This window comes from Pristiophorus japonicus, chromosome 14 (assembly GCF_044704955.1).
Source record: "Pristiophorus japonicus isolate sPriJap1 chromosome 14, sPriJap1.hap1, whole genome shotgun sequence".
In the NCBI taxonomy this organism is placed as follows: Eukaryota; Metazoa; Chordata; class Chondrichthyes; family Pristiophoridae; genus Pristiophorus; species Pristiophorus japonicus.
In genome coordinates, this window is record NC_091990.1 from 5,000,399 (window position 1) to 5,018,747 (window position 18,349).

At 45.8% G+C, this 18,349-nt stretch overlaps 1 protein-coding gene across 1 annotated transcript in view; it reads left to right on the forward strand.

Moving 5' to 3' along the window:
- The window catches only part of LOC139279683 (synapse-associated protein 1-like), a 42,023-nt gene that overhangs the window by 10,147 nt on the left and 13,527 nt on the right, over positions 1–18,349 (forward strand). Inside the window, exons 3-5 of the mRNA XM_070898795.1 lie at positions 5,969–6,035; positions 10,384–10,457; positions 17,815–17,954. Coding sequence (XP_070754896.1) covers positions 5,969–6,035; positions 10,384–10,457; positions 17,815–17,954 — 281 coding nt within the window. The remainder of the gene's footprint in view (positions 1–5,968; positions 6,036–10,383; positions 10,458–17,814; positions 17,955–18,349) is intronic.

The following is an 18,349-nucleotide window of genomic DNA, read 5'->3' on the forward strand; positions in this document are numbered from 1 at the left end:
TGTGGGTCCCAGACCATGGAACACCTCACATCGACCAGCCCACTGAGATCTGTGGGTCCCAGACCCTGGAACACCTCACATCGACCGGCCCACTGAGATCTGTGGGTCTCAGACCCTGGAACACCTCACATCGACCGGCCCACTGAGATCTGTGGGTCCCAGACCCTGGAACATCTCGCATCGACCGGCCCAGTGAGATCTGTGGGTCCCAGACCCTGGAACACCTCACATCGACCGGCCCACTGAGATCTGTGGGTCCCAGACCCTGGAACACCTCACATCGACCGGCCCACTGAGATCTGTGGGTCCCAGACCCTGGAACACCTCACATCGACCAGCCCACTGAGATCTGTGGCCGGAGGCATCCCATTTCCGTGCTTGGCGTCTCGGGAGGCCCTCGAATGGAGAGCCAAACTACACATCCCATAATAAGCTTTTCTCATCACACCAAACAACAACTAAAGTGGTGATCTGCTCCTGAACTTGAATTTGAACCAAGAGCCTTGCTGATTCAAAAGAAAAAAGAAAGACTTAGATCTATATAGTGCCATTCACGACCACTAGCCATCTCAAAGCGCTTTACTTTTGGAGCGTGGTCACTGTTGTAATGTAGGAAATGTGGGAGCCAATTTGCGCACAGCAAGCTCCCACAAACAGCAATGTGATAATGACCAAATAATCTGTGTTTTTTTTATGATGTTGATTGAGGGATAAATATTGGCCCCAGGACACCGGGGATAACTCCCCTGCTCTTCTTCGAAATAGTGCCTTGGGATCTTTTACGTCCACTTCAGAGCTGATGGCGCTGTTAATGGAGGCAGGCAATGCTGAGCCAAGTTGTTCGAAACTTTCACCTTGCTGCAACGAAGCTTCCACGCCTCTGTGCAACAGGCATTACAATTCTTTTGTGAAGCAAAACAATACTGCATGCAGCTTCATTTTCCATATCGGGAGAGGAGACCAGCAAATGATTCTGTATTTTTGCTTTTAAGACAACATTTTAGATGTAGCTGAAAACAAGAGGGGTGACGAGAGCAACACATTGGTGTTTAAACATTCAGTGCCTTTAAATTATTAGATCTGAGTTCCAGCCTGTGCAGTGACTTTATGCGCCAGAGACCCAGTTCGGGCAGAGTGTCAAAGTTGAGCCCATCACTCTGCCCATTTGATGTCCGCACAAGTGTTTTCCAGCAGGAACAGAAACCGAAAATGCTGCTAACGCTCAGCAGATCAGGCAACACCTGCGGAGAGAACAGACCAGTTGAAGTTTTAGGTGCGGCTCCTACTTCAGAAAAGTCCGCCCCCAAAATATTACCTCGTCCGGTCTCTCCACAGACGCTGCTGTGCGTTGTTGGCAGAGATCGCTGGAACCCAAATCTGGTGCTTTTGTTTCCCTTCCCCATTGTGGGGACATCGAGGTTAACTGTAATGACCTGACTGTTGCACTAATTACATCCTGCTAAATGAACACACGTCGAAGATTAACCGTAGGATTTCCTGAGTCTGTGTGGCCTACTACTGCAACACTTGATCTTTACGGCGTGACGACTACAGGAGAAATGTAGAGAACAGCACCGACCTTTGTACATGGCCTTCTTTGACCTTACAAAGGCCTTTGACACTGTCAACCGTGAGGGACTATGGAACGTCCCCCTCCATTTCGACTGCCCCAAAAAGTCTGTCGCCATCCTCCGGCTGCTCCGCAACGACATGCAGGCCGTGATCCTGACCAACAGATCCACCACAGACTAAATCCACATCCGGACTGGGGTCAAGCAAAGCTGCGTCATCGCGCCAACCCTCTTCTCGATCTTCCTCGTTGCAATGCTCCACCTCACACTCAACAAGCTCCCCGCTGGAGTGGAACTAAACTATAGAACCAGTGGGACCTGTTCAACCTTCGTCACCTTCAGGCCAGATCCAAGACTGTCCCATCCTCTGTCATTGAGCTACAGTACGCGGACGACGCTTGCGTCTGCGCAAATACAGAGACTGAACTCCAAGTCATAGTCAACATCTTCACCAAGGCGTACGAAAGCATGGGCCTTACACTAAACATCCATAAGACAAACCCAACCCCGCCACTCAGCACTGCCCCCCAGTCATCAAGATCCATGGCGCGGTCCTGGACAATGTGGACCATTTCCCACACCTCGGCCTATTATCAGCAAGGACAGACATTGACAACGAGGTTCAACACCGTCTCTAGTGTGCCAGCGCATCCTTCAGCTGCCTGAAGAAGAGAGTGTTTGAAGATCAGACCCTCAAATCTGGCACCAAGCTTTATGATCTACAGGGCTGCAGTGATACCTGCCCTCCTGTATGGCTCAGAGACGTGGATCACATACAGTAGACACCTCAAATCGCTGGAGAAATACCACCAGCGTTGTCTCCGCAAGATCCTGCAAATCCCCTGGGAGGACAGACGCACCAACGTTAGCGTCCTCGACCAGGCCAATATCCCCAGCATTGAAACACTGACCACACTTAATCAGCTCCGTTGGGCAGGCCACATTGTTCGCAAGACTCTCAAAGCAAGTGCTCTACTCGGAACTGTTACACAGCAAGTGAGCCCAAGGTGGGCAGAGGAAACGTTTCAAGGACACCCTCAAAGCCTCCTTGATAAAGTGCAACATCCTCACCGACACCTGGGAATCCCTGGCTAAAGACTGCCTTAAGTGGAGGAAGTGCATCCGGGAGGGCGCCGAGCACCTCGAGTCTCGTCGCCAAGAGCATGCAGAAAGCAAGCGCAGACAGCGGAAGGAGCGTGCGGCAAACCAGACTCCCCACCCACCCTTTCCTTCAACCACTGTCTGCCCCACCTGTGACACACACTGTAATTCCCGTATTGGACTGTTCAATCACCTGAGAACTCACTTTTAGAGTGGAAGCAAGTCTTCCTTGATTTTGAGTGACTGCCTATGATGATGATAATGATGATGCATTTACTTACTGAGTAGCTAGTAAGAAGGACATTTATTCCAGTTTAATGATATGTCTCTTTGTAATAGAAATGTTAGGGTCGTTGGAAGCAAATAATATTGGTGTCTGGGTTTTATTGTTGTACAACTGACATTTTTGATTATCCTGCAGCTCATGTAGTGCTAGCTGTTTCCCCACAGTCCCCAGATATCAGTGCGCACATCATTCTAAACCCTGCGCAACCTCCTCCATTGGTGCGGCAAGTGCCCGACTGTGACAGTGCCTCTGCTTCAGAAAAACATGATCTTCAACACAGTTGTTTCACATGTACCTTGAGATAGGAGCAGAAGGAGGCCATTTAGCCCCTCGAGCCTGTTCCGCCATTCAATGAGATCAAGGCTGATCTGTGCCCTTAACCCCAAATACCTGCCTTATCCTTTGGTTAACAAAAATCTATCAATCTCCAATTTAAAATTAACAATTGATCTAGCATCAATTGCCGTTTGCGGAAGAGAGTTCCAAACTTCTCCCACCCTGTGTGTGTAGAAGTGTTTCCGAATTTCACTCCTGAAAGGTCTAGACTCCCCAACCAGTGGGAATAGTTTCTCTCTCCCCCCTCTCTCTTCCCCTTAATATCCTGAAAGCTTGGATTATTTTGCAGTCAGTACACGCTTAAGGAGCAGGCGACTGGGATGCAGGCCCTCCTTATCCGTTACTGTTTGTTTTATCCAGTGAACATTTCACGGGTTAGTGGATTCAACCTTGTATAAATATCAGGCTCATTGCTCAGAGAAGCTGTTTAACCCTTCTTAATGTTGAACAGGTTCTGTAAAAAGCAATGTAAATAATTTCCATTTTTTATGAGGAGTTTAAAAAAATTATTTCTGTTCATTATTGAACTAAATAAATAATAAATTTTTTTTTATTGATTCCTTAATTTTACCTCCCAACAGAAGTCTTTAGAATTATGAAAGGTTTTGATAGAGCAGATACAGAGAGAATGTTTCCACTTGTGGGAAAGAGCATAACTAGAGGCCATCAATATAAGATAGTCACCCAGAAATCCAATGGGGAATTCAGGAGAAACCTCTTTACCCAGAGAGTGGTGAGAATGTGGAACTCGCTGCCACAGGGAGGGGTTGAGGCGAATAGTATCGATGTATTTAAGGGGAGACTGGACAAGCATATGGGGGAGAAGGGAATAGAGATTTAGATGAGGAAAGACAGGAGGAGGCTCGAGTGGAGCATAAACGCCGGCATGGACTGGTTGGGCCGAATGACCTGTTTCTGTGCCGTATATCCCGTGTAATCCAATGGTTTTAAATTATGTTGTTGAAATGCAAGTGTATGATATTCTAGGTAATGGGTTATGTATTCAGTTATTGGAAAATAGTTTTAAATTTTTTTTTAAGTCCCCGATTTTTCTTTTCCCCCTCGCCCCAGCTCCTGTTTTCTTCCCTTGCCCCTTTTGTACCTTGGCCATGTGGTCATATGTCAGTAATATTGACGGGCTGTTTCTTTTATGGAGATATCGTAGCACGGCCCAATCCTATCCACAGAAACACTTTCAGCATTTTACAAATAAGACTTGGATTTCAATAGCGCCTTTCGCAACCACCGGACGTCTCAAAGCGCTTTACAGCCAATGAAGTACTTTTGAAGTGTAGTCACTGTTGCAGTGTGGAAAAGCGGCAGCCACATTGCGCACAGCAAGCTCCCACAAACAGCAACATGATAATGAGCAGATAATCTGTTTTTGTTACGTTGATTTGGAGTTTCTGCATTTGTGATGACTGCACGAGGTGACAACCGAACTGTTGCGGGAGTTGCGGAGTGGCCAGAAGAAGTCACGGTAAATTCAATCCAGACTATCCTGGATTATTTAAATGAGGCATGGGAGTTAAATGACCCACGACTCGCACTGCGCTCCCAGACCGCTGGAAAGCAACTGGAAAGACGTGCATTTATATAGCGTCTTTCACGACCACCGGGCGTCTCAAAGCACTTTTGGAGTGCAGTCACTGTTTTAATGAAGGAAACGCAGCAGCCAATTTGCGCACAGCAAGCTCCCACAAACAGCAATGTGATAATGACCAGATATGTGCTCAAGTTCCTGGAGTGGGCCTTGAACCTGGGTCTGGTGTTTTGATTTCCCTTCGCTCGACACCAGCACAGAGGTCAGCTGTGCTGCTGCCACTGTTCTCTTGACTGAGATTGGCTAACTAGCTCACTGAGAGATTGAGCCTGGGTCTGCCCTACTCTGTGTGGCTTGGTTACTCTGTCACTCCGTGCTACTGAACTGTTGGGGCTGATTTTAACGGGGGGGCACGTTGGGGACAGGCGGAGGGAAACCCACACTGGGAGCACAGTGTGACGGGTCGGCCATTTAGGACGCAGATGAGGAGAAACCTCTTCACTCAGAGAGGGTGGTGACTCTTTGGAATTCTCTACCACAGAGGGCTGTGGATGCTCAGTGGTTGAGTGTATTCAAGGCAGAGGTCGATAGATTTTTGGATATTCAGAGTATCAAGAGATATGGGGATCAGGCAGGAAAGTGGAGTTGATGTCGAAGATCAGCCATGATCTCATTGAATGGCGGAGCAGGCTCGAGGGGTCAAATGACCTACTCCTGCTCCTAATTCTTATGTTCTTATGTCGCGCAATGGTTGGGTTGTCAGCAGTTTGCCTCATGCGGGTTTCCCGAATGCCGAAGTTAAAATGCCATTGCACTTAATCGGACCACAACCTTTAGACTATAATCAGGCCCCTGCCTGCAGTGGGAGCCAAGGTCAGTGAAGATCAAATGTTGGTGTGCGGGAATAGTATGTCCTTGGGCCAGTGCGGGACTCCTCCCAAACACTGCGGCCCCCGGGTGAGGAGGCTTAAAACCGACCCCATTGAAGGAGCTATAAATATTATCAGCCAATGCCTGTTGGTTTTTGTATTTTTATAGATGTGTATTAAGCCCACTCATGCATTTGCGACTGATGAGAATGAAAATTATTTTTAATCCGATTAACCCTTCTCATTTCATTGTTACTTATAGACAATTATTGGAAATTTCAAAAAGGAACAAGAAAAATTTGTAAAGGAGCAGAGATTGAAGAAGTCAGGTACTGTAGTGGTTCATTTCAACCAATGGCCTGTGCCTGTGTAGAAATATTGTTGAAATACTGACTAATGACTCTTCCACTATTAGTTCTGCATTTATTGTACTTTCAGAATCAGCGAAGTGGTCCACAATCTGGGTTTAAGTTCATACTGAGATTAGTGTCATCCACTCCAACCAGCGTAATCTTCATTTTCTTTCGAGAGACCTTTACACTCCATTTACCCAATTTCTCTCACAAACTATCCACCCATCAGCCTCGACAGCTGGCATTACAGACTGTGAACTTGAATCTTAGAGACGGCTACTTCTTAGCACTGTGGTTCATAGAGACTGTGAAGTATTGCCGTACACACAAAGAGCGAACTTGGGATTTATAGTGTTTTTATACGTTCTCAGAATGTACCTAACCGCCAATGAAGTACTTTTGAAGTGCAGACACTATTGTACTGTAAAGAAAGAAAAGTAAGACTTGCATTTATATAGTGCCTTTCACGACCACCGGACTTTACAGCAAATGAACTACTTTTGGAGTATAGTCACTGTTGTAATGTGGGGAAATGTGGCAGCCAACTTGTGACAGCAAGCTCCCACAAACTACAATGTGATAATGACCAGATGATCTGTTTTTGTTCTGGTCATTGAGGGATAAATATTGGCCAGGACACTGGGGATAACTCCCCCTGCTCTTCTTCGAAATAGTGCCATGGGATCTTTTACATTCACCTGAGAGAGCAGACGGGGCTTCGGTTTAACGTCTCATCCGAAAGACGGCACCTCCGACAGTGCAGCCTAGATTTATGTGCTCAAGTTCCTGGAGTGGGACTTGAACCCACAACCTTCTGACTCAGGCGAGTGTGCTGCCCACTGAGACACAGCTGACACAGTGGGCAAACCGTGGCAGCCAATTTGCATATAGTACGGTCTCCACACAAATGAGCAGATTATCTGTTTTGGTAGTGTCGGGCAAGGGCTAAATGTTGACCAGGACACCAGGAGATTTCCCTGTTCTTTGTCCATCGAGTGCCATGGTCAAATGGGCATGCTTCATTTAATGGGGCTGGGCATTGAATGTTGGTGGACTATTCAATAGTTCAACCAATCTCCGTGCCGATTCTCTCCTGGCTTTCATGCAGGCAGATTTCCAGCACGCGTTTCCGGATAGCAATCCTTCCACCCCAGGGGCATGAAATACACTTGCCCTGTTCCTCCCTCTCTTGCTCAATGTTGCCTTTAATGAGTCATCGAAGAAGGTGGAGCTCTGAGAGGCTGGCTAAAGATGCCATTTTTTTTTCCTAACTTGAGATGTAAATTCAATGTGAAATGGTCATTTTTAGGTGTGCTAAAAAGTATTTGCATATTAGAAATTTATTTTGGTACAGTTGCTAAAATCTGAGGTTTATGCTGCTTTAAAAAAAAAAATGTCAATTCACCTCTGCTGAATGTGGTGATTGCTGGATTATAGTTTTATGTATGAACCTAGACTGTGAGTGTTGGCGGGCCATTTGACCATGTGGGGCATCACCGGGGGGGGTGGGGGGAGACGCTGTTACATCTCTGCAGCAAAAGGACACCAAGGTTAGTTGTAGCTTCTCAATTTGCTGCCCTCATTACAATAGGCTAATTCAAAAGAAACAGGAATTGAACCTGCAACCTTCTGTCTGTGTGGCCTAGTATCGGATTGTCTAAACCACAGGCCAGAGCCCTTCCAGTTCAGCCCTTGAAACCCAGATGACGTAGTGCTATTTGGGTATCAGTGGTAGCACTCTTGACTCTGAGTCAGAAGATTACGGGCTCACGCCCCAGTCCAGAGACTTGAACACACATTCTTTCAGGGCAGTACTGAGGGAGTGCTGCGCAGTGAGAGATGGCGTCTTTGGGATGAGACGTTAAAACCAAGGCCCTACCTGCCGTGAAAGATCCAGTGGCACTATTAAAAGAAGAGCACGTGAGTTTTCCCAGTGTTGTGGCCAACATTTATCCCTTAACCAACGGCACTAAAAACAGATAGTCCGGTCATTTATCTCATTGATGTTTGTGGGACCTTGTTGTGTACAAATTGGCTACTGCATTTGCCTATATTGCAACAGTGACTACACCTCAGAAACATACGTCATTGGCTGTGAAATGTTTTGGGACCTTCTGAGGATGTGAAAGGTGTTATATAAATAAAACTCTTTCCTTTATCTGCACTTGTATTTCTTGTTTGCTGGTTTGCCTTGTTTGAATGTTATGCATCTTGAGGAAATGTAAAGGCTGCCCTCAGCAATGCTGCCTCATCGATGGATAAATTATAAATCAGAACACCAAGTGGTTAGTATCTGCAGCTTGAGGTATTTGAAAATTATGGAAATGTGGATGTAAACCTTATATGTGCCCTCTCAACCGCCCCAAATGAATTCATTGTACACAGCTGTACAGCCCCAACCTAAGAAAGAAAGACTTGCATTTATATAGCGTCTTTCAGGACCACCAGACATCCCAAAGCGCTTTACAGTCAATGAAATACTTTTTGAAGTGTAGTCACTGTTGTAATGTAAGAAATGCAGCAGCCAACTTGCGCACAGCAAGCTCCCACAAACAACAATGTGATAATGACCAGATCCTCTGTTTTTAGTGATGGAGGGATAACTATTGGCCAGGACACAGGATAGCTCCCCTGCTCTTCTTCGAAATAGTGTCATGGGATCTTTTACATCCACCTGAGAGAGCAGACGGGGCCTCGGTTTAACATCTCATCTGAAAGATAGCACCTCCGACAGTGCAGTGCTCCCTCAGCACTGCAGTGGAGTGTCGGCCTAGACTTTTGTGCTCAAGTCCCTGGAGTGGAACTTGAACCCACAACCTTCTGACTCAGAGGTAAGTGTGCTACCCACTGAGCCACAGCCGACACTTAGGCCCCAAGTTTCCACACGATAAAAAACGGGCGCCCCTCCGAGCTGGGCGCCCGTTTTTCACGCCGAAAACGGCGCCGGCAAAAAACCGCACGATTCTGGAGCGCCCTGCAGCTCCTTGTCTGCCTGGTGCGGCGCCCGGGGGGGGGCGGAGCCTACCACTCGCGCCGATTTTGTAAGTGGGAGGGGGCGGGTACCATTTAAATTAGTTTTTTTCCTGCCGGCAACCCTGCGCATGCGCGTTGGAGCGTTCGCGCATGCTCAGTGTGAGGGAAACATTGGCACTCGGCCATTTTTGTAGTTCTTTGTAGCTGTTTAATTTTTGAAATTTTTTTAATAAAAGCACATTGCCATCAGCACATCAGCACTGAGGCTTCTTGCAGCAGTGAGAAGGCTGCAGGAAGCCTCAGAAGTTGAGGCAGCCGTTTCCCGACGGCCTCCTCCCCCCCCCCCCGCCATCGGGAATGGCTGCTCAACTTCTGAGGCTTCCTGCAGCCTTCTCACTGTCTCCTTCCCCCCCCGCCCGCCGTCGGGAACGGCTTCCCCCCTCCCCCCCCCCCCCCCCCCCCGCTGCGTTCGGTCGGTTGGTCGGGCCCGCACTCCCTCCCTCCCTCCCCGCCCGCCCGCCGTCGGGAACGCTTCCTCCTCCCATCCCCTGCCGTCGAACGAACGGCTGCCTCAACTTGTGAGGCTTGCTGCAGAATTCTCCCTGCCTGAAGCACTTTCACACCGGTAGGAAGATGGTTTATTTAATCTTTTCTTTGCTTATAAATTTTTATTCAGGTTGGATTTATTTGTATAATATTTGTATAAGTATAAATAAAGATTTATTATAGAATTTAATGAGTTCCCCTCCCCCCCACCTCGTTCCAGACGCCTAATTTGTAACCTGCGCCTGATTTTTTTAATGTGTAGACAAGGTTTTTCAGTTCTACAAAAATCTTCACTTGCTCCATTCTAACTTAGTTTGGAGTACGTTTTCACTGTGGAAACTTTCAAATCAGGCGTCAGTGGCCGGACACGCCCCCTTTTTGAAGAAAAAATTCTGTTCCAAAGTGAAATTGTTCTAACTGACTAGAACTGCAGAAAAAAAAATGTGGAGAATTGCGATTTCTAAGACAGTCCGTTCTCCACCAGTTGCTCCTAAAAATCAGGAGCAAATCATGTGGAAACTTGGGCCCGATGTACTACAATAGATGGTACCTGTAGATACAAGGCCTCTGAGGGAGCTGCACCATATCATGGCGAATGTTAATACCAGTATAGAAGAGGCAACCCGAATTATGCTGCAGTTTTCCATTATTAAATACCCTCCAGATATTTAATAAAAAATAAATGCCATTCTCCTAACTGCTCTCCATACCTAACACAGCATTTCACTCATTTAGTGGACTGATGAAAAACAGACTAAAAAGTAAGAAAACTGGTTCTTAATGGCCATTTTGGTTTTATTTCCAGATAAAGCACTTCCACCCTGGGCTGGATATAATGAGGAGGAGACTGTAAGGCAGCAAATTCTCTCTTTGTCTGCAGTAAGTTGCTTACTAAAGCTTACCAAGTTGGCTCGCTATTTCCTTCTCTCCTGTCCTAAAGCCGGTGATTTGTGTAGTCCCATGCGTTGCGATGGCAACCCAGTTCTTCACACGGGTGTATATTCTTCATTTGCGAGTCTAGACATTGAGTTAGTCCCAACGCACTCCTGGCCGGCCTCCCACGTTCTACCCTACCCAAACTAGAGGTCACCCTAAACTCTGCTGACTGTGTCCTAACTCACACCAAGTCCCGCTCACCCATCACCCCTGTGCTCGCTGACCCGTGTCCTAACTCACACCAAGTCCCGCTCACCCATCACCCCTGTGCTCGCTGATCTGCATTGGCTCCCGGTTAAGCAATGCTTCGATTTCAAAATTCTCATCCTAGTTTTCAAATCCCTCCATGACCTTGCCCCTCCCTATCTCTCTAATTTCCTCCAGCCTCACAACACCCCAAGATGTCTACGCTCCTCCAATTCTGGCCTCTTGAGCATCCCTGATTATAATCGCTCAACCATTGGCGGCCGTGCCTTCAGCTGCCTGGGCCCCAAGCTCTGGAACTCCCTCCCTAAACCTCTCCGCCTCTCTTTCCTCCTTTAAGATGCTCCTTAAAACGTACCTCTTTGACCAATCTGCCCTAATTTCTCTCTCTGTGGCTCGGTGTCAAATTTTTGTTTGATAATGCTCCTGTGAAGCGTCTTGGGACGTTGTACTATATTAAAGGCGCAATATACAAGTTGTTGTTGGTTAGGCTATTTGACCTGGGAGCTTAGGAAAGGAAATCACACCAGGGCCCAATGCTGACCTCACCCAGTGTCAACGCCACTTTTCAGCAGGAGTTGCTCGGTAGAAACATAGAAAATAGGTGCAGGAGTAGGCCAATCGGCCCTTCGAGCCTGCACCACCATTCAATAAGATCATGGCTGATCATTCCCTCAGTACCCCTTTCCTGCTTTCTCTCCATACCCCTTGATCTCTTTAGCCGTAAGGGCCATATCTAACTCCCTCTTGAATATATCCAACGAACTGGCCTCAACAACTCTGCGGTAGGGAATTCCACAGGTTAACAACTCTCCGAGTGAAGAAGTTTCTCCTCATCTCAGTCCTAAATGGCCTACCCCTTATCCTAAGACTGTGTCCCCTGGTTCTGGACTTCCCCATCATCGGGAACATTCTTCCCGCATCTAACCTGTCCAATCCCATCAGAATCTTATAAATTTCTATGAGATCCCCTCTCATCCTTCTAAACTCCAGTGCATAAAAGCCCAGTTGATCCAGTCTCTCCTCATATGTCAGTCCCGCCATCCCGAGAATCAGTCTGGTGAACCTTCGCTGCACTCCCTCAATAGCAAGAACGTCCTTCCTCAGATTAGGAGACCAAAACTGAACACAATATTCCAGGTGAGGCCTCACCAAGGCCCTGTACAACTGCAGTAAGACCTCCCTGCTCCTATACTCAAATCCCTAACTATGAAGGCCAACATACTATTTGCCTTCTTCACCGCCTGCTGTACCTGCATGCCAACTTTCAATGACTGATGAACCATGACATCCAGGTCTCGTTGCACCTCCCCTTTTCCTAATCTGCCGCCATTCAGATAATATTCTGCCTTTGTGTTTTTGCCCTCAAAGTGGATAACCTCACATTTATCCACATTATACTGCACCTGCCATGCATTTGCCCACTCACCTAACCTGTCCAAGTCACCCTGCAGCCTTTTAGCGTCCTCCTCACAGCTCACACGGCCACCCAGTTTAGTGTCATCTGCAAAATTGGAGATATTACACTCAATTCCTTCATCCAAATCATTGATGTATATTGTAAAGAGCTGAGGTCCCAGCACTGAGCCCTGCGGCACTCCACTAGTCACTGCCTGTCATTCTGAAAAGGACCCATTTATCCCGACTCTCTGCTTCCTGTCTGCCAACCAGTTCTCTATCCACGTCAGTACATTACCCCCAATACCATGTGCTTTGATTTTGCACATCAATCTCTTGTGTGGGACCTTGTCAAAAGCCTTTTGAAAGTCCAAATACACCACATCCACTGGTTCTCCCTTGTCCACTCTACTAGTTACATCCTCAAAAAAGTAGTGATGATAGGCTGTCAATTTGACCGGCCTCCATTATGTTGATCTCAACCAGATGTTCCCACACTCTCAGCATATCCCTCTGTTTCCAGAAACTCATCTTGTCTATGGATCGCACATTTACTATCTACTTCAGTCACTTACACTGACTATTAAACAGCTCATGAAATAGCTTTGCCTGAATTCACAAATCCAAATTTCTAAAAATGTTGTGTGTCAATAATCATAATTCTGAAAACTTAAAAGAATCCATGCTATCCCAACCTATCCTCCTAATTTAGATGTTTAGTTGTCCTCTCCTGCCCCATTTCAAAGGCTATATTTTTTCTAGAATGTGATGTTGAGTACAGCATATAAGAACATAATAAGAACATAAAAATTAGGAACAGGAGTAGGCCATCTAGCCCCTCGAGCCTGCTCCGCCATTCAACAAGATCATGGCTGATCTGGCCGTGGACTCAGCTCCACTTACCCGCCCGCTCCCCGTAACCCTTAATTCCCTTATTGGTTAAAAATCTATCTATCTATCTGTGATTTGAATACATTCAATGAGCTAGCCTCAACTGCTTCCTTGGGCAGAGAATTCCACAGATTCACAACCCTCTGGGAGAAGAAATTCCTTCTCAACTCGGTTTTAAATTGGCTCCCCCGTATTTTGAGGCTGTGCCCCCTAGTTCTAGTCTCCCCGACCAGTGGAAACAACTTCTCTGCCTCTATCTTGTCTATCCCTTTCATTATTTTAAATGTTTCTATAAGATCACCCCTCATCCTTCTGAACTCCCAACGAGTAAAGACCCAGTCTACTCAATCTATCATCATAAGGTAACCCCCTCATCTCCAGAATCAGCCTAGTGAATCGTCTCTGTACCCCCTCCAAAGCTAGTATATCCTTCCTTAGGTAAGGTGACCAAAACTGCACGCAGTACTCCAGGTGCGGCCTCACCAATACCCTGTACAGTTGCAGCAGGACCTCCCTGCTTTTATACTCCATCCCTCTCGCAATGAAGGCCAACATTCCATTCGCCTTCCTGATTACCTGCTGCACCTGCAAACTAACTTTTTGGGATTCATGCACAAGGACCCCCAGGTCCCTCTGCACCGCAGCATGTTGTAATTTCTCCCCATTCAAATAATATTCCCTTTTACTGTGTTTTTTTTTCCAAAGGTGGATGACCTCACATTTTCCGACATTGTATTCCATCTGCCAAACCTTAGCCCATTCGGTTAACCTATCTAAATCTCTTTGCAGCCTCTGTGTGTCCTCTACACAACCCGCTTTCCCACTAATCTTTGTGTCATCTGCAAATTTTGTTACACTACACTCCGTCCCCTCTTCCAGGTCATCTATGTATATTGTAAACAGTTGTGGTCCCAGCACCGATCCCTGTGGCACACCACTAACCACCGATTTCCAACTCGAAAAGGACCCATTTATCCCGACTCTCTGCTTTCTGTTAGCCAGCCAATTCTCTATCCGTGCTAATACATTTCCTCTGACTCCGCCTTCCTTTATCTTCTGCAGTAACCTTTTGTGTGGCACCTTATCGAATGCCTTTTGGAAATCTAAATACACCACATCCATCGGTACACCTCTATCCACCATGCTCATTATATCCTCAAAGAATTCCAGTAAATTAGTTAAACATGATTTCCCCTTCATGAATCCATGTTGCGTCTGCTTGATTGCACTATTCCTATCTAGATGTCCCGCTATTTCTTCCTTAATGATAGCTTCAAGCATTTTCCCCACTACAGATGTTAAACTAACCGGCCTATAGTTACCTGCCTTTTGTCTGCCACCTTTTTTAAACAGAGGCGTTACATTAGCTGCTTTCCAATCCGCTGGTACCTCCCCAGAGTCCAGAGAATTTTGGTAGATTATAACGAATGCATCTGCTATAACTTCCGCCATCTCTTTTAATACCCTGGGATGCATTTCATCAGGACCAGGGGCCTTGTCTACCTTGAGTCCCATTAGCCTGTCCAGCACTACCCCCCTAGTGATAGTGATTATCTCAAGGTCCTCCCTTCCCACATTCCTGTGACCAGCAATTTTTCGCATGGTTTTTGTGTCTTCCACTGTGAAGACCGAAGCAAAATAATTGTTTAAGGTCTCAGCCATTTCCACATTTCCCATTATTAAATCCCCCTTCTCATCTTCTAAAGGACCAACATTTACTTTAGTCACTCTTTTCCGTTTTATATATCTGTAAAAGCTTTTACTATCTGTTTTTATGTTTTGCACAAGTTTACTTTCGTAATCTATCTTTCCTTTCTTTATTGCTTTCTTAGTCATTCTTTGCTGTCGTTTAAAATTTTCCCAATCTTCTAGTTTCCCACTAACCTTGGCCACCTTATACGCATTGGTTTTTAATTTGATACTCTCCTTTATTTCCTTGGTTATCCACGGCTGGTTATCCCTTCTCTTACCACCCTTCTTTTTCACTAGAATATATTTTTGTTGAGCACTATGAAAGAGCTCCTTAAAAGTCCTCCACTGTTCATCAATTGTGCCACTGTTTAGTCTGTGTTTCCAGTCTACTTTAGCCAACTCTGCCCTCATCCCACTGTAGTCCCCTTTGTTTAAGCATAGTACGCTCGTTTGAGACACTACTTCCTCACCCTCAATCTGTATTACAAATTCAACCATACTGTGATCACTCATTCCGAGAGGATCTTTTACTAGGAGATCGTTTATTATTCCTGTCTCGTTACACAGGACCAGATCTAAGATAGCTTGCTCCCTTGTAGGTTCTGTAACATACTGTTCTAAGAAACAATCCCGTATGCATTCTATGAATTCCTCCTCAAGGCTACCCCGTGCGATTTGATTTGACCAATCGATATGTCGGTTAAAATCCCCCATGATTACTGCCGTTCCTTTTTCACATGCCTCCATTATTGCCTTGATTATTGCCCGCCCCACCGTGAAGTTATCATTTGAGGGCCTATAAACTACGCCCACCAGTGACTTTTTCCCCTTACTATCTCTAATCTCCACCCACAATGATTCAACATTTTGTTGATTAGAGCCAATATCATCTCTTACAACTGCCCTGATATCATCCTTTATTAACAGAGCTACCCCACCTCCTTTCCCTTCTTGTCTATCTTTCCGAATTGTCAGATACCCCTGTATGTTTAATTCCCAGTCTTGGCCACCCTGCAACCACGTTTCTGTAATGGCCACCAAATCATACCCATTTGTAATGATTTGTGCCGTCAACTCATTTACCTTATTTCGAATGCAGCATGCGTTTTGGTCGAGTGTTTTAATACTAGTTTTTAAACCATGATTTTTAGTTTTGACCCCTCCTGCAGCCCCTTTATATTCATACATATTGTCCCTTCCTATCACCTTGTGGTTTACACTTACCCCAGTGCTACTCTGCTCTGTTGCCTCCTACCTTTTGCATTCTTTCTTGGGGTCCTGTTCATCTGTGCTCTCACCCACTCTAACTAGCTCAGAGCCCTCTCCTGGGTTCCGAATACTCCTCGCATTGAGGCATCGAGCTTTCATGCTTGCCTTTTTATTACACTTTGACCCTTTAGAATTTTGCTGTACAGTGGCCCTTTTTGTTTTTTGCCTTGGGTTTCTCTGCCCTCCACTTTTACTCATCTCCTTTCTGTCTATTGCTTCTGTCTCCATTTTGTTTCCCTCTGTCTCCCTGCATTGGTTCCCATCCCCCTGCCATATTAGTTTAACTCCTCCCCAACAGCACTAGCAAACACTCCCCCTCGGAAGCACAAACCTCCACACAGCAAGCATCTGGGTGAAGGATCTGTGAAGCTATGGCAGTCAGGTGGGCCTGGCACCCATTTGGGGACCCCACGCAAGACCGAGACAAATGTCCGCGAAAGGAAGAGGGGAGCCCCGTGATGTGCCCCAACGCGTACAGGGTAGCTCCCTAGTACCGAGGCCAGCGTCCCTCACAAGACCACTCCCACCAACCCTGATCGTGCGATGTGTAACACTGTTACACAATGACTACAGTTTTGCCAACATTAATGCATCCTCCTGAAAATGGTGTATAAGCAAAATGTACAATCCAGTCATTGTATAAACTAGTACTCTGGAAAAATAAGCACTTAAAAAAATAAATGTCTCCCCCTTCAGGTAATTCAGTTTCATGGCTGCAGCACTGTTACTGGTTTAGGTTTTACAATTATAACGCTAATAGTGGGCTATTCATTTTAGTTGGCACTGGGTTACTGTAGGCATTACAATTGGAAAACAGAGACTGTTCGCTTATGCTTAAGAAAATGTATTGCTTCGGTTTCTTTGATCTTGAGCACTTTTCAGCACTTCCTTGCATGTTGAGTTGCAGATAAGGTTTGTCAAGTTTGTGATTGGCCGGATCAGAGATAGTACCGTGGATATTGTGTCGTTTCAGACTAAGGAGCGCAGATGTTAAGGGAATCGAGGGATATGGGGATCGGGCGGGAAAATAGAGTTGAGGTCGAAGATCAGCCATGATCTAATTGAATGATACCCCCTCCCTCACTGGCTGCCATAGCTTCACAGATCCTTCACCCAGATGCTTGCTGTGCTTTACCATGGTGCTGAAGGGAGAGGGGGATGGCGATTCCCGGGCTGATAAACTTGCATTGGAGGCAGTTCAGAGAAGGCTCACTACGTTGATTCCAGAGATGAGAGGATTGACTTACGAGGAAAGGTTGAGTAGCTTGGGCCTATGCATATTGGAATTCAGAAGAAGGAGAGGAGATCTTATCGAAACGTATAAGATTATGAAGGGGCTTGACAAGGTGGATGCAAAGAGGATGTTTCCACTGATGGGGGAGACTAGAACTAGGGGGCATAATCTTAGAATAAGGGGCCACCCATTTAAAACTGAGATGAGGAGAAATTTCTTCTCTCAGGGTTGTAAATCTGTGGCATTCGCTGCCTCAGAGAGCTGTGGAAGCTGGGACATTGAATAAATTTAAGACAGAGATGAGACAGTTTCTTAACCGATAAGGGGATAAGGGGTTATGGGGAGTGGGCAGGCAAGTGGACCTGAGTCCATGATCAGATCAGCCATGATCGTATTAAATGGCGGAGCAGGCTCGAGAGGCTGTATGGCCTACTCCTGTTCCTATTTCTTATATGTTCACTTTGAAAGTAATCTTCCAGTATTAATGATTCTAGAGCCGTGGACATTCTGAACCTTGTTCTATAGCTAATATGGCATGGAGATACATTTTTGAACTAAATCAAAAAAATATCGAGACCTGTAAGAATTTGTGTTCTCATTTTGCTGTTCCAGGAACGCCGGAACTTTCTACGGGACCCTCCCGCTGGCGTACAATTTAATTTTGATTTTGAGAATATAGCACCTGTCGCCATTGTCATGCTTCGGGAAGATGAGCTGTTGAGCAAAATGCGTTTTGAGCTGGTGCCAAAACTGTAAGTGAGCAGGAATATTGGCATTCTACTCAGAAATAACGTTCCCACTGAATGTTTGTACAGATGGGTAGCTTTAAGTTGTACACAGTAAATTATCTTTATTTAATTTTTTTCTCTATAATACTCCTGTGAAGCACCTTGGGACGTTTTACTACGTTAAAGGTGCTATATAAATACAAGTTGTTGTTTATACAAGTCCTTGGCCGTCAAATTTCTACATGTCAAAGATAACTTTTTTAATTTGAAAGAAGTAATTTCATGCTGGATTCGATTAACTTGGAGCAAGGACTCTATAAGCACATTTCAATCTGCACACATGTTCTCCAGCAGCAAGTCACCTGCTATAATATTATACTATGTTAGTAATTTATACTAATTATACTAAATTGTACTAC